Genomic DNA, 15,087 nt, shown 5'->3' on the forward strand with positions numbered 1-15,087 from the left:
TTAGGCAGGGAATTCCAGCTGAAGGCATGACTGTCAATGGTTGGCCGAAGTGAGGGGGGATACACCATATAACGTGTTATATTGTTTAGTCCATCAGATCTACTAACCACCATGAATAATTTTTATCAGAACTACTTTTGTAATTGATACAGGCACGCAGCATATTAAGTATCTTAAACACCAACAGCTTTATCAAATGCTGTAGATCAAAGATGAATTATAGACTCAGATGTTTACAGCACAGAAGGAGACCATTTGGCCCATCATGTCCTCACCAGTCAACAAAAGATCTGACTACACTAATCCCATTTTCCAGCGCTTGGCCCATAGCCCTAGAGTCTATGGCAAAGCAAGTGACTGTCTAAATACTTCTTAAATGTTACAAGGGTTTCTGACTCACCCACCCTTTCAGGCAGTGAGTTCCAGACTCCCACCACCCTCTGGGTGAAAGAATTTCTGCTCAACTCCCCTCTTAGCCTTCTACCTCTTACCTTAAATCTATGCCCCCTGGTTATTGACCCCTCTACTAATGGAAAAAGTGCCTTCCTATCCACCCTATCTTTGCTCCTCATAATCTTATATGCCTCTATCAGGTCCCCCCTCAACCTTCGCTGCTCCAAGGAAAACAACCCCAGCCTATCCAATCTTTCATCATAGCTCAGACCATCTAGCCCAGGCAGCATCCTGGTAAATCTCCTCTGCACCCGCTCTACTGCAGAGGATGCAGAGGAGATCAGATTAATATCCTTTATGACATCACTGTGGCAAGTAAAAAGTGTGCCTACAGTATTTTACAGTTTAGAAAATAGGAATACTTGTATCTTACAAATATAACAAAAAATTGCTAAATACAATCATTATCCAGTGACAGACAAAAGTCATAAATGCAACATGCACTTTAGTATCTATTATTCAGTCAGTTTTAATCAATGAATAGATAGCTAGTCTGATTTTGTAAAATTCTATCAACACTTTCTGCCTTAGCTGCAGAATGTTATGGAACAGTTTGTGCTGCTGATGCAACAAAACTGCAGGAATCATAGTACAAAAAGGACAAAGGAACATAGAAAAAGTGCAAAAAAAGAGTTCTGGTATCATCCTTGTAAATAAGTGGGAATAACCATCAGGAAAGAAAGACCAGGATGTGGCTCCTTCCTCTTACAAAAAAAAGGAGCAGATGAGAAGTCTTTAAAATTACAAAAGGGGATTGATTCTGCCATTTTCCTAACCCATGGGTCCAATTTTTCCCTAAGGATCCTATGCCCTTAAATTGCATCTTTCTCTAGTTTCTCTCTTATTTCACATCATACCCTATCTAAGTTCAACTTCTCCATGAGTCTCACCACCTTCTCAACTGATCCCAATCCCACCAAACTGCGGCTACCTTAAACCCCTTCCTGGTCCCCATGTTAGCGGATGTAAGTAATGCGAGGGGTCGGAGGACCAAATGTTTTCTGCTGTTTCTTCAATGGCCTTCCCTCCAACAGGAGGTCAGAAATGGGGACGTTTGCTGATGATTGCACAGTGATCAGTACCATTTGCAATTCCTCAGATGCTGAAGCAGCCCATGCCCCCATGCAGCTGATAAGTGGCAAGTAGCATTCATGCAACATAACATTCACAATACAGTAAATAATTAGGAAAGCTAAAAGAATGTTATTGTTTATTGTGAGGGGCATTGAATACAAAAGTAGGGAAGTTATGCTTCAATTGCACAAAGCACTGATGAGACCACATCTGGAGTACTGTGTACAGTATTGGTCTCCTTATTTACGGAAAGGTGTAAATGCATTAGAAACAGTTCAGAGAAGGTTTACTAGACTCATACCAGGAATGGGCTGATTGTCTTATGAGGAAAGGTTGGACAGGTTAGGCTTGTATCCATTAGAGTTCGGAAGAGAAAGAGGTGACTTGATCAAAACCTTTAAAATCCTGAGGGAGATCTTGACAGAGTGGATGAGGAGAGGATGAGCGCTGTAGAGGCTGGGTTATTAAGTATATTCAAGGAGGAGATAGACAGATTTTTAATCAGTAAGGGAGTCAAGGGTTATGGGGAAAAGGCACGAAAGTGCAGTTGAGGATGATCAGATCAGCCATGATCTCATTGAATGGTGGAGCAGACGCGGTGGGCCGAATGGCCTACTTCTGCTCCTACATCTTATGGTCTTATGTTTCCTCTTGTGGGAGAATCTAGAACTAAGGGTAATTACCATCGTTGAATCACCCACCATCAATATCCTGGAGAGGGTTACCATTGCTGAAAGGATGCTTCCCTAATGGGAGAGACTAGAATGAGGGAACACAGTTTAAAAATAAGGGGTATCTCATTTAAAACAGAGATGAGGAGAATTTTTTCTGAGGGTCATTAGTCTGTGGGATTCTCTTCCCCAGAGAGCAGTAGAGGCAGGGTCATTGAATATTTTTAAGGCTGAGTTAGATAGATAGATTCTTGATTGACAAGGGAGTCAAAGGGTTTAAGGGGTAGACAGGAAAATAGACATGAGGCCACAGTCAGATCACCCATGATCTTATCATATGATGGAGCAGGCTTGAGAAGCCAGGGGACCTACTCCTAGTTCATATGTTTGTATGTATCATTGACCAGAAACATAACTGGAGCAGCAATTTAAATACTGTGGCCACAAGAACATCAGAGGCTGGGAATTCTGCAGTGAGTAACTCACCCCCTGTACTCGTGACATCCACCAGCTAAAAAGTTCAAGTCAAATATAGTAATGGAATACTCTACATTTGCCTGGAACAGTACAGTTCCAACAACATTCAAAAAGCTCAACATCCTCCAAGAAAAAGCACCCATCCCACCAGCACACAGTGGTAGCAGTGCGTACCATTTTGCAAGATGTACTGCAGCAACTCACCAAGGCTCTTCAACAGCACCTTCCAAACCCATGACCTCTACCACCTAGGAGGACAAGGGCAGCAGGTGCATGATAACACCACTACCTGCAAGTTTCCATCATGTCACATACATCCTGACTTGGAACTTTATTGCTGCTCCTTCACTGTCGCTGGGTCAAAATCCTGGACCTCCCTCTTTAACATCATTGTGGGTGTACCTACAGCACATGGGCTGCAGTGGTTAAAGGAGGTACCTCAACATCACCTTCTCAGGTGCAATGATGGACAATAAATGCTGGCTTTGCTGGCGACACTCACATCCCATAAACCAATAAAAAAAAACCCTGCGTTTATATTATCCACAATCCCTAATTTTGTATAATGACTTCCTATGCAGCACCTTTCTGAAAATCCAAATACACTGCTTCCCCTATGCTACTAGTTACACCCTCAAAAACTCTTATCAAATTTGTCAAACACGACTTCCCCTTCATAAATCTGTTATGATTTTCTAAAGTGCCCATGTTGCCACATTTTTCCCCCAAACACTGATGTCAGACTAAATGGTCTACGGTTTCATGTTTTTTCTCTCTCTCCCTCCTTCTTTGAATGGCAGGTTTTCTATTCAAATCAACGGGGGCAATTCCAGCATCTGGGGAATTCTGGAGTATCAATATGCCAAGTAAATCTTGTGATGATGCTGTAATGTCACTGGAAAGTTATCATATCATTACATTTGTAATTGATTTATACATGTTTTTTTTAAACAAAAATGCAAACATCTGGACTTCGCTCTATTGCTTGTGTAAAATTAAAGTGAGTTCAGTTCCTCACCCTCCTTCACTCTCCACCTCCTCAGAGCTCAGGGAAGCATATCCAGCAGCTGCAGCATCTCCACCTGCAGCATCTCCACCTGCACCTTCATCCTCTGCGACCTGCTCGCTCCTCTTCCTTTTCCTGGCCGCCGTGTGGCCGGGGCTGCTCCTCTTTCTTGGACTCCGCTCCGGCCCGAACTGGGCGAGCTCTCTCCGCACCTTTTCCTCCAGGCGAGGCACGGCCTCCTTCAGGCTCTGCACCTCGCCCTTCACCTCCTCCAGGCTGCGGATCAGCCCGCTGAGCTTCTCCAAGATGTCGGCCTGACGCGGGGAGGCTTTCAAGTGGTTGTGAAAGTCAACCCGGCTCCTGGCCGCGGATATGCTGCCGTTGCTCTTCCTGGTCCTCTGGTACCAGGCAACCGCCAGCGTGAGGGCGGCCACCCCGATGCCCACCCCGGCCAACAAGCCCAGTATCAGGGCCTTGCCGTCGGTTGACTGCGCCATAACCGCGCGAGCCTCCGGCCCGTTTGAACTGAGCGCGAGCGGCGTCTGGAATCTGGCCCAACTGCAGGGCCCTTCCCCTCTTAACCTTCACCTCTGTCACAAACAGCTCGTCGTATTTAACTTTAACGACAAAGTACTTCTCCCCCCCCCCCCCCCCCGCCCTATCTGTTGTCAGGCGGGATTCATAACCGCCCTCTAGAGACTCTCTTCTGCTGGTTTCTTAAAGTCTATTTTTGCACTCTGATAACGGGAGGCGAAACCACGCTCGGTCAGGTAGTTTCTTTTTTAAAATTGATATCGGAATTGTTGGTCTGTCACATTCAATACATAAAATATTGTATTTCGTTATATGAAAATATTTCTGTCTTCGTTTACGACGTGTGGCACACTAACATTGCAGTGATTTTACAACGCCTCACGTTTTTGTTCCATGTGCTATTCTGCCGCAGGGACCAGTAACTGCATCGGGTGATTGAAGAGCCAGCTGCACTGCCATCTTCTTTACTCAACAGGGACTTGCATTTATGTAGCCTCCTTAATGTGGTGAAATGTTCCACAGGAATGCTAGCGAAAAAAAAGTTGGATCTCAAGTCACATGAGATTTTGGGACCAGTGACCAAAAGCTTGGCTACAGTGTTAGGTAGGATCAGACCGCCATAGGAGCCAAGTAAAAATAAATAAATAATACTTTTTGGGCCTTTTCTGGAGCTAGATCCTATTCCAGTCGGTTTGGCATGGCAGGGAAGACACTCCCATAGGGCTCAGATTAAAATGGCATCATGATGTGATGTTGTAAAACCATAAGACGTAGGAGTGGAAGTGGGCCATTCAGCCCATTGAGTCTGCTCCGCCATTCAATGAGATTATGGCTGATCTGATAATCCTCAACTCCACTTTCCTGCCTTTTCCACATAACCCTTGATTCCCATACTGGTAAAGATCTGTAATTAAAAATTAATCATTTAAAATCAGCCATGATCTTATTGAATGACAGGCATGAGGGGCCAAATGGCCTGTTCCTGCTCCTATTTCTGATGTTCCAGCTCAGCCTTGAATATACTTAACGACCCAGCCTCTACAGCCCTCTGTGGTAAAGAATTCGGCAGATTCACTACCCTTTGAGAGGAGAAATTCCTCCTCATCTCTGTCTTAAATGGATGATCCCTTACTCTGAGATTATGCCCTCTGGTCCTGGACTCTCCCACAGGGAGAAACAACCTCTCAGCATCTACCCTGTCAAGCCCCCTAAGAATCTTATATGTTTCAATAAGGTTACCTCTCATTCTTCTAAGCTCCAATGAGTACAGGCCCAACCTACTCAACCTCTCCTCATAGGAAAATCCCTCCATGCCCAGGATCAACCTAGTGAACCTTCTCTGGACCACCCCCAATGCCAGTATATCTTTCCTTAGGTAAGGGCACCAAAAATGTTCACAGTATTCCAGGTGTGGTCTAACTAGTGCCTTGTATAGTTTTAGCAAGACTCCCCTATTTTTATACTCCATTCCCTTTGAAATAAAGGACAACATTTCATTTGCTCTCCCTATTACCTGCTGAACTTGTATGCTAGCTTTTTGTGATTCATGCACGAAGACCCCCAAATCCCTCTGTACTGCAGCTTTCTACAGTCTTTCTCTATTTAAATAATATTCAGCTCCTCTATTCTTCCTGCCAAAGTGCATAACCTCACATTTTCCCACATTATAATTCCATCTGCCAAGTTTTTGTCCATTCACTTAACCTGTCTATATCCCTCTGCAGACTCTTTGTGTCATCCTCACCACTTGCCTTCCCCCTATTTTTGTGTCACTTGCAAACTTGGCAATAGTACATTCACTTCCCTCATCCAAGTCATTAATATATATTGTAAATAATTGTGGCCCCAAGCACTGATCCCTGTGGCACTCCACTAGTTACAGGTTGCCATCCTGAAAATGCGCCCCTTATCCCAACTATTAGTTAGCCAATCCTCTATCCGTGCTAATATACTACCCCCAACACCATGGGCCCTTATCTTATTAAGTAGCCTTATGTGCAGTACCTTATTGAAACACCTTTTGGAAATTCAAATGTATTACATCTACTTACTCCCCTTTATCTATCCTGCTTGTTATCTCCTCAAAGAATTCTAATAAATTTGTCAGGTATGATTTCCCCTTCATGAAGCCATGCTGACTCTGCTTGATTATATCATATATTTCTAGATGCTCTGCCAATACATCCTTTATAATAGACTCTAACATTTTCCTAATGACAGTTGTTAAGCTAACTGGCCTACAGTTACTTGTTTTTTGTCTTCCTCCCTTTTTGAATAAATGAGCCAATTTGCTTATTGAGGATGTCCCCAATGACTTATGTGAATACTCTTACCATTTACAATTTAAAATTGCAATTGGCCAGATTGGGGAGAAGTAGCATTGGGCAAATCCACTGCTCCATGTTCATTGCCCAGTTTCAAATGGGTAGTGAAGATTAATATTCACCCTGATAAATCCATCAGGACAATCATGTTCATTATTTTGGGGAATAGATAGAAGCAGGCATGTAAGGTCAGGAGCTTTAAAGTGGCGACAAAATCTCCAGAGGAGGTGAAGTCCAAAATGTACAGGTGGCTTCTTAGTTGTAGTGGTGGATAATAAACTCCTATCCCAAAATCCTGATTCAAATGTCCAAATTATTTAGGTTTAGCTATATGCACTGTTTGTTTTTAGATCATGTTAGATCTTGTATCAGCCCAGGCTCTTAACACTTGGGAATAAGGGGGAAAAAATCTGTATAAGATTTACTCCATCCCACAGAGGCCCAGATTTTGCAGTCAGTGGTAAAGTTATAGCACTTGCTGCTGACCTTGAAGAGAGTAACTACTAAGATATAACTATCTCAGTGGTATGGTATGGATTTTTCCTTATCAAAGTATCAATTTGAATCAGCCGCCAAGACAAGGGAATCTACAGCAAACAGCTATATCATCAAGCAGAGTAATCAGCCAATCATATTGAAGTATTCTCACATAAAGCAAACCAGGAAGTAAAAAGCATTTATTATGCATCACTTTTAATTAGATTTTGCAGAGAGCAAAATAAATGATTGGAACATATACATGGGATTGAGGAAGAAGTTAAAAGATTATAAACTCTTTCAAATATAATAACATGTGGAACTTTTATCATAATGAAGAAATTTGACAAACTTTAAATATAAGTCTAGTTTTCCAAGGCCAGTGAGGCTGTTGAGCAGTAATTATGAACTTAGTATACCATGGAAAACCAAGTTACATCTCATTCAACAAGGTGTAACTTCTTCAAGGGTTTTTACAATGAGGTGAACAATGTAAAAGAGTGAATTCTTGCCCAGTTCAATGATTGCCATCTGGATACTTCAACAGCTCATCCAAAGAAGCGTGGAATCACTGACAGCATCTTACATTCTTCCGTGTTTAATTGCACACGTGCGGACTCCAGAAGTTGCTGTCAGTTTAAGATTAATAATGACAGCGAATGCTGACAGTTTCACCATTATGTCTACCGCAAAATCCAGCCTATTGTTTGCCTCTTGTCAGCTGTCATTGAAGAGAATGACAATAGACACAAAGGCATGAAATCCCTAGACTGACCTGCCCTCCTGGCTAAACCAGAATATTATGAAGCTGAAACACTGCAGACACAGCTAAATGCTAAAATCATTACTATTATTTTTCATGCAGTTAAAGAATTCAACCTTAACTTCTGAGATAAATAAACCTTGAATTTCAAGTACAACATGTGTTATAGTGGCAAATGTTCAGATTGATTGATTACCACAGCCTTGAATTTGGCACTTTATAAACAACCACAGATGTCAGTGTGCACTGCCTACACTAAATCAATGGCTTTGGAGTTCAACATGTTATCTATTTCAGAAGATAAAAGCAACCAAGATTATAACACATTTCAGAAGATCAGATGACATTAACAAACCAAGAGCAATGTGTTCCATGATGTCATGAGCCATACACAGTAAAAATTCCTAGGTTGATTCCTAGGTTGTAATCGATTTGAATTGTTCAGTTTATAATGGCTGCCAGTGGGACTGCAATAGTTTTCCTTGGACTGAGGAGAAATGGAAAAAATCAACAACGGTTCTGCTCCTACTTTCCATCTAAAACATAAAAACCAACCAGAGGTTCTGTACATGTATTCTGGTAGAATTTTATTTATTCATGGGATGTGGTTGTCACCAGGAAGGCCAGCAGTTTTTAGCCATTCTAATTGCCTTTGAGAAGGTGATGACAAGCTGCCTTCTGGAATGCAACTGAATGGCTTTCTTAGGCATTTCATAGGGAAGTTAAGAGTCAACCACATTGCTGTGGGTCTGAAGTCATGTATAGGCTAGAGCAGGTACAGAGGGGAGATTTCATGTCGCCTCTGGTTCTTTTGTTAATCGCCTTAGGGTTCTCGACCTTCTGCTGATGGGAACAGTTTTTCCACATTTACTCTAACCAGACCTCTCATAATTTTGAACATATCTAACAAATCTCCTCTCAACCTTCCCTTCTCCAAGGAGAACAGCCCCAGCTTCACCAATCTATTCACACAACTGAAGTCGCTCATCCTCGGACCCATTTTCGTAAATTTTTTCTGCACCCTTTTTAAAACCTTCACATCCTTCCCATTGAGGCCGAATCAGTGTTTTATGAAGCTTCTGAACTTACTTGTTTTTGTACCCTGTGTCCCTATTTATAAAGCCCAGGATTCAGTATAATTTATTAACTGCTTTCTCAACCTGTCCAGCCACTTCAATGATTTACACAAATATACACCCAGATCCTTCTGTTCCTGCATTTCCTTTAGAATTGTATCCTTTATTTTATGCCACCTCTCTTCGTTCTTCTGAACAAAATGTACCACTTCATATATGTAGATTGTAATCCCTCATGATTATTGTTTTACCCTTGTTACACGGACTTATAATTTCCTGATTTATACTGTGATTTACATTGCCACTGCTGTTTGGTGACCTATAAACAAGTCCCACCAATGTTTTCTGGCCCTTGCTGTTTCTTAGTTCCGCCCAAACTGATTCTACGTCTTGACCTTTAGAACTAAGGCTAACTACAGTACTAATGCCCTCTTTAGTTAACAGAGCTGCCCCACCACTTTTTCCCAGCTTCCTGTCCTTCCTGAACGTCACATACCCTTGGATATTCAGGTCCCAGGTTTGGTTTCCTTGTAGCCTCGTGTCTGTAATGGCTATCAGGTCATACCAATGAATTTCCAGGTGAACTAACAATCCATCTGTTTTATTGCAACGGTCATTCAGGTACGGAGCCCTTTATTCTTTTTTTTATTGATTTTGTAAACTCTGGTCCTATCTGCTGGCGCATCCTTAAGTTTGCAATCACTGTCCCTTCCTGCCATACTCTGATTATCATTACCTTTACTGCTACCTCGGTCTATTGCCTTGTCATTTCCTTTTAAATTACTCAATCTTCTCCTACATGAGCCCTTCCCCCCCACCCCCTAGAGGGTTTAAAGCCCTCTCTACTTCCATAGTTATAAGACTTACTAGAACACTGGCCCCAGCATGGTTCAAGTGTAGACGGTCCCAACGGTGCAGTTCCAACTTCCCCAGTACTGGTGTCAGTGTGCCATGAATCGAAACCCATTTCTCCCACATCAATCTTTGAGCCACACATTCATGTCTAATCTTATTTACCCTATGCCAATTTGCATGTGGCTCAGGATTACCTTTGAGGTTCTGCTTTTTAATTTAGTGCTGAGTACCTCATGCTCTCTATGCAGAACCTCTTTCCTAGTCTTACCTATGTCATTGGTACCTACATGGACTGCGACCGCTGCATCCTTCCCCTCCCATTGCAAGTTCCTCTCCAGCCCTGAGCAAATATCTCGAACTCTGGCATGAGCCAGGCAGTGCTGCCGTCTGGACTCTCATTCTCAACTGCAAAGAACAGGATATATCCCCCTGACTATACTGTCTCCTATCACTAACACATTCTTCTTCACTCCCACAGCTTGAATGGCATCTTTCACCATCCACCTTGCAGTCCTTCTGCTTGTCCACACAGGTAGCAAGCACTTCGTACCTGTTAGACAAAGTCAAGGGCTGAGGCTCCTCCATTGCTACATGCTGGTTTCCCTTACCTGTCTGACTCAAAATCACATCCCCCCTGTCCCCAACCACTGACCAACTCTAGGTTTTGTCTAACCTAAGGAGAGTGACTGCCTTCTGGAACAAAATGTCCAGGTAACTCTCCCCCTCCCCTATGCCCCGCAATGCCTGCACCTCAGACTTCAGCTCAGCAACTCAGAGCTGGAGTTGCCTAAGCTGCAGACACTTTCTGCAGATACGGTTGTCTGGGATTGCAGTGCATTCTACAGATTCCCATATGCTGCAGCGATGGCACAGTACCAGTCCTGTCATTTCTGTCCAACCTTATTTAATTATTCAATTAGTTAATAATTTACACATAAAGTAATAGAAAGTTGCACTCACCAGCTTGAAGATAAGGAAGGAAACTCACCAACAACTGGAACCTGAAAAAATGTAGAAAAGGGGCACCACTTTCCTCCTCTGCCCCTAATTCCCACCTGAACCAAATTCCCAACTCCCTACTCAATCTATGTCTCATTCAGGCATAGTTTCATGTCTGTGCACTCCTTTCTCAAGGATGACATAAGGACATGAGAAAGGATCTTAGCTCAGAAGATCGGGAAGTAGAATCAGAATGGGTAGAGATTAGGAATAGCAAGAGTCAGAAAACACTGGAGGGAGTAGTTTATAGGCCCCCTAACAATAACAATGGACCGAGCATTAGACAAGAAATTACTATTATTATTGTGTTAGTAGAATCCAAGCCCGTTGGTGAAGTCAAAACCAAGACAGAGAGCTTTTCTTTACTGGAAGAGATCCTTGACTTTGTTCAGTCTCATACCTCTCCTTTCAACACCCAGTGTCTCAGCTGTCCCCTAACAATGCTCGTCAATTGTGGATCTCAGCAATTTAATTAACATACTATTAGCAGATTCCCCTTTATTTAAACATTAAACTTTATAAGACACTCAAATAATTTCAAAGTAAATCAAAGAAAAAATTATTTTCCACATTTCAAATAACCCATCATAATGCAAAACATCCCTCTTCTAGGACCTCCAGCAATTTCAGGTAAACATTCCTTTCATTAAACAGTCTGATAATTGTTGATTTGCATTGACCCACCTTAGAGATTTCTTTTCTCTTTAACATTTCTTTTATGCTAGCAAGGTTAATCTTTAACCTTTTCTCAGTCACACTCTTCGTTGAATGTACATTATCCCATAGAGAATGGGTATCCACATAACATTCAATGGCAAACCTTTCTCAGAATGCCCCGGTATAGGATTTCCCTCAAATTGTTAAATAAAATCCTATATCTATCACTTCTACTAGAGCCAGTGGCCAGGATTGACTGGAAATTCCCACTCAAAGGACCTTTGGCTGGTCTGTCAAATTTTCGGTCCTACCTGCAATTATTTCCACCACAGGCAGGACCGGGAAATCTCAACCAGTGTTTCTGCAGCTAAGGTGTATTTAACTAGCCTTTTTATTTTCTTTGCTTCCCAGGCCAATGACAACATTTGTTATCCCTCCCCACCAAGAATATGATAAACACTGCTGTCTTAGACTATCTATCCAGGAGATTAACATGTGAAGCATCGCTAAAAATTACTAATTTGATATCTCCTGGGTCACCCAGGGCTGGAAACCTGAGTGTGCATTTCTCTGCATTTAATTTATTTAATGTTTTATTTGCTCTCAGAACTCCCTCAGCTGTAGTTTGTCTCATCATAGCACTCAGATCCAATACGTCATAATTAACATCAGGTCTAGTCTGAGTGCACAACCAGCTCAACTGTCCAATCAAACTTCTTAATTGGCCTATTTCTTCCTTGGATGCAGGATCCTCTTTTTGTGAGGACCTGGCCCAATTTATTAGGATGCGATTGACATTTTCTATTAAAACTGTTGGTTCAAGGTCAGCCCCGACTTTTCTGCTTAATATCCAACCCTATGGGCTGAATTTTCCCTCCGTCGGGGGGTTGTGCGGGGGCGTGCGGGAGCGAGCGTGAACCCTATCAGCGTCCTCAATCGGGTGTGTGCCGCCATTTTACATGGGCGGGCCAGTTAAGGCCTGCCCAGCGTGACACACACCCGGAAGCACTATGCGCTTCCTGTGCGGGTGGGGGGGGATTCCCTGAGTCGGGGCATGTGCGCAAAAGAGCGCAGAAATCCCCCTGAGGCACAGAGGTGCCTCAGGGAGATTAGTTGAAGTTCTGGAAAATTTAATAAAGGTGAAAAAAAAATTTAAGGACATGTTCCCGCATGTGAAACTGTCACATGAGCTGGGACATGCCCATTAATCTTTTCAAAATTTTTAATTTAATTAATAAACCCTTCATGAAATCTCATCCCACCCGTGGATGAGGTTTCAGGAAAAATGCAAAGGCCGCCTGGGCTCTTCGCCTGCCCGCCAACCTTAAGGTTGGACAGGCAGCATTCTTAACAACTTTAATTACTTTCTTAATGGCCTTAATAGGCCTTTAACAGTTTGGCAGGCGCGCAGCCGACTCAGCTGCGCGCCCGCCAAACTGACAATCTAAATGGGGCGCAGTGTCGTCAGGACGCCCGCCCAATGTCACCGTGTGTCATTTTACACATCGGCGAGTGGGCCCCGCCCCCGCTTGCCGATGGGAAAATTCTTCCCTAATATATTTAAAGGCCCCTTGAAGCCTGATTTACAATCTTAAACTCCTTCTTTATTCTATCTATCACCCATTGCTCAAATTCTGCAGAACACCTTGCACCACCACTGAAAATCATCAACGTGCATCATAAAGATGCTTGTTGGTTTCTCCTTGTGATACCAATAGAACATTGCTGGGTCTGCTTTTAGCTGAATACAACCCATTTTCAGAACGGATCCTACTGAGAAATACCCTACCTTTGATGCATCATTCAACCCATAAACACACTTGTTCAATTTCCACAGTTTCCCTTCTATATCGCCAGCTTCTTTAGGCAGTTTCAAAAACAAATCCCTTTTAAATTTCTCACCCTGCAAAAATTAAGCTTTTAAATCAATCGATTTACGTTCCAGGGAATATGTTGGTAAAGAGCTAAGAAAATCTTCAAGCTCACTTTTCCTGCAGTGGGGGAGTCCACTGACATCTTGATCACTAAGTCTCTCTTCGAAACCTCGAGCCACTAGTCTGGCTTGAGCCTTATAAGTTCTATCAGGAAGTAACTTTTCTGTGCATATCCAACTTTGAGACATGGCTGGCTGTCCCCTGTCTGGTATTTCAGCGTATACATCAAATTCTTTCCAACTTTTTTCGTTTGGTGTCCTTTATCAACTTATCTTCTAATTTGTTAGTAGACACTAAAATTTCTTGATCATAAAGGCTTCTATATCTCGTGGAATTCCTCACCTGATCTATGACTTCTACTCTCCTTCCTACATTTTTCTGGACCCTGCTACACAATTTCTCCCTCCTATGCTCATAGTCCTTTTTCCAAGTCCGTGCTCTTTTCCTAGGACTGTGACCACTTCCATGTTCGCTTTCAGAATTCACTGCATTTTCTGGCCTTCCACATCTCTACCTCATTTTGCCAATCCATCCATCTTACCATCTGTCCCTCATCTTCACATTCAGCCAATGTAAGTATTTGCCAGAGGCTTTTCCTGCTCTCCCTTTAATGGTGGCATCCCTCCATTCACTGGCCGCTACTAGCATATAAGTTATTCCAGTGCCAACTTTGGGTAGTTGGCCTTTGGGATAAGTAGCCTTATCGTGCGCTTCAGTATCACTTTGCAAGTATTCAGTCAGCCCTCTCTGGCATAATTTGTTCCTCGTAATTGTCCAACATATGTGTATGTGAAGTGCATGGTGCCTCTTCACTTCCTATTACCGGTTTGGATTCTGTAAATGTATAATCAGTGAAAATTAGCCTCGAGAAATGTACCCTAACAGCTTGATTGCCATGTTGTAAAACTACTGTTTTTCCATCATTGCCTAAAACTTTACCCAGGCCTTTCCACTCTTTGTGTCCTCCTCTTTTGTAATATACCATGTCTGCTGAATTAAAATTTATTTCTGATGGCCTTATGCGGTGCCGTAAGGCTTGCCAAATTTCCTCTTAAACCTCAGCCTTGATAAATGCCCTTCACCCTGCAGTTACTCAGAGAACATTGAACTTATTACAGTCCCTTCCAAGGCCAGAGGATGATCCCACATCAACGAAGGAATTTTTGGATTTCTCCCATAAGCTAATTGATAGGGACTGTAGCCCCCAACCATTTGAAGTGAATTCTTTGCATGGACTTCCCATGCCAGGGCAGATGTCAGTTTACAGCTGGGTTCATCAGCTAAAATTTTGTGAAGCATCTCATCAATTACTGCATGATTCTTTCACAAACCCCATTATTAAAGGGACTTTCTGATGTTGTGTTCATCACTATGATGTTCATATTTTCACACATACTTTTAAATTCATTGTTGGTAAATTCCTTCCTCCCTCATTGTCATTTAGGAATTTACCTGATGCTCCCAGTCCACTTCCTATCCATTTTTCCATTATCTTGTCCACAATTACCTTTTTGCCTTTACTATATATTACTTTTGACATACTGAATCTAGTTGCCATGTCTATGAAATGTAAGATAAAAATGTTTTTGTCCTTATCCCATACCTTCAAGTCCATTGCTAGTTTCATTAAAGTTTCTTGCCGTGATGGTGTCCGCCGAGATTTTTTTACATATATCACATTTCTCACTGATCTCTTTCATAAGTTCAGTATATTCATCATCCATTACCAGCATCCATTAGTAGAATTTTGGACCTACGACAAGATGGATGGACAAACTGCTGATGTA

General features: G+C 42.4%; 1 protein-coding gene across 2 annotated transcripts in view; it reads right to left on the bottom strand.

The window, feature by feature from the left end:
* Nucleotides 1–4,688, bottom strand: part of rmdn2 (regulator of microtubule dynamics 2) — a 159,195-nt gene extending 154,507 nt beyond the window's left edge. Inside the window, exon 1 of one of the 2 annotated variants that reach the window (XM_078542680.1) lies at nt 3,694–4,688. In XM_078542680.1, coding sequence (XP_078398806.1) covers nt 3,694–4,178 — 485 coding nt within the window. In that variant the 5' untranslated portion in view covers nt 4,179–4,688. The remainder of the gene's footprint in view (nt 1–3,693) is intronic. The other variant, XM_078542679.1, reaches the window with a different exon arrangement.
* Between the last annotated feature and the right edge of the window lie 10,399 nt (nt 4,689–15,087).

The sequence above is a fragment of the Cetorhinus maximus genome, chromosome 5, assembly GCF_964194155.1.
Source record: "Cetorhinus maximus chromosome 5, sCetMax3.hap1.1, whole genome shotgun sequence".
Lineage (NCBI taxonomy): Eukaryota > Metazoa > Chordata > Chondrichthyes > Lamniformes > Cetorhinidae > Cetorhinus > Cetorhinus maximus.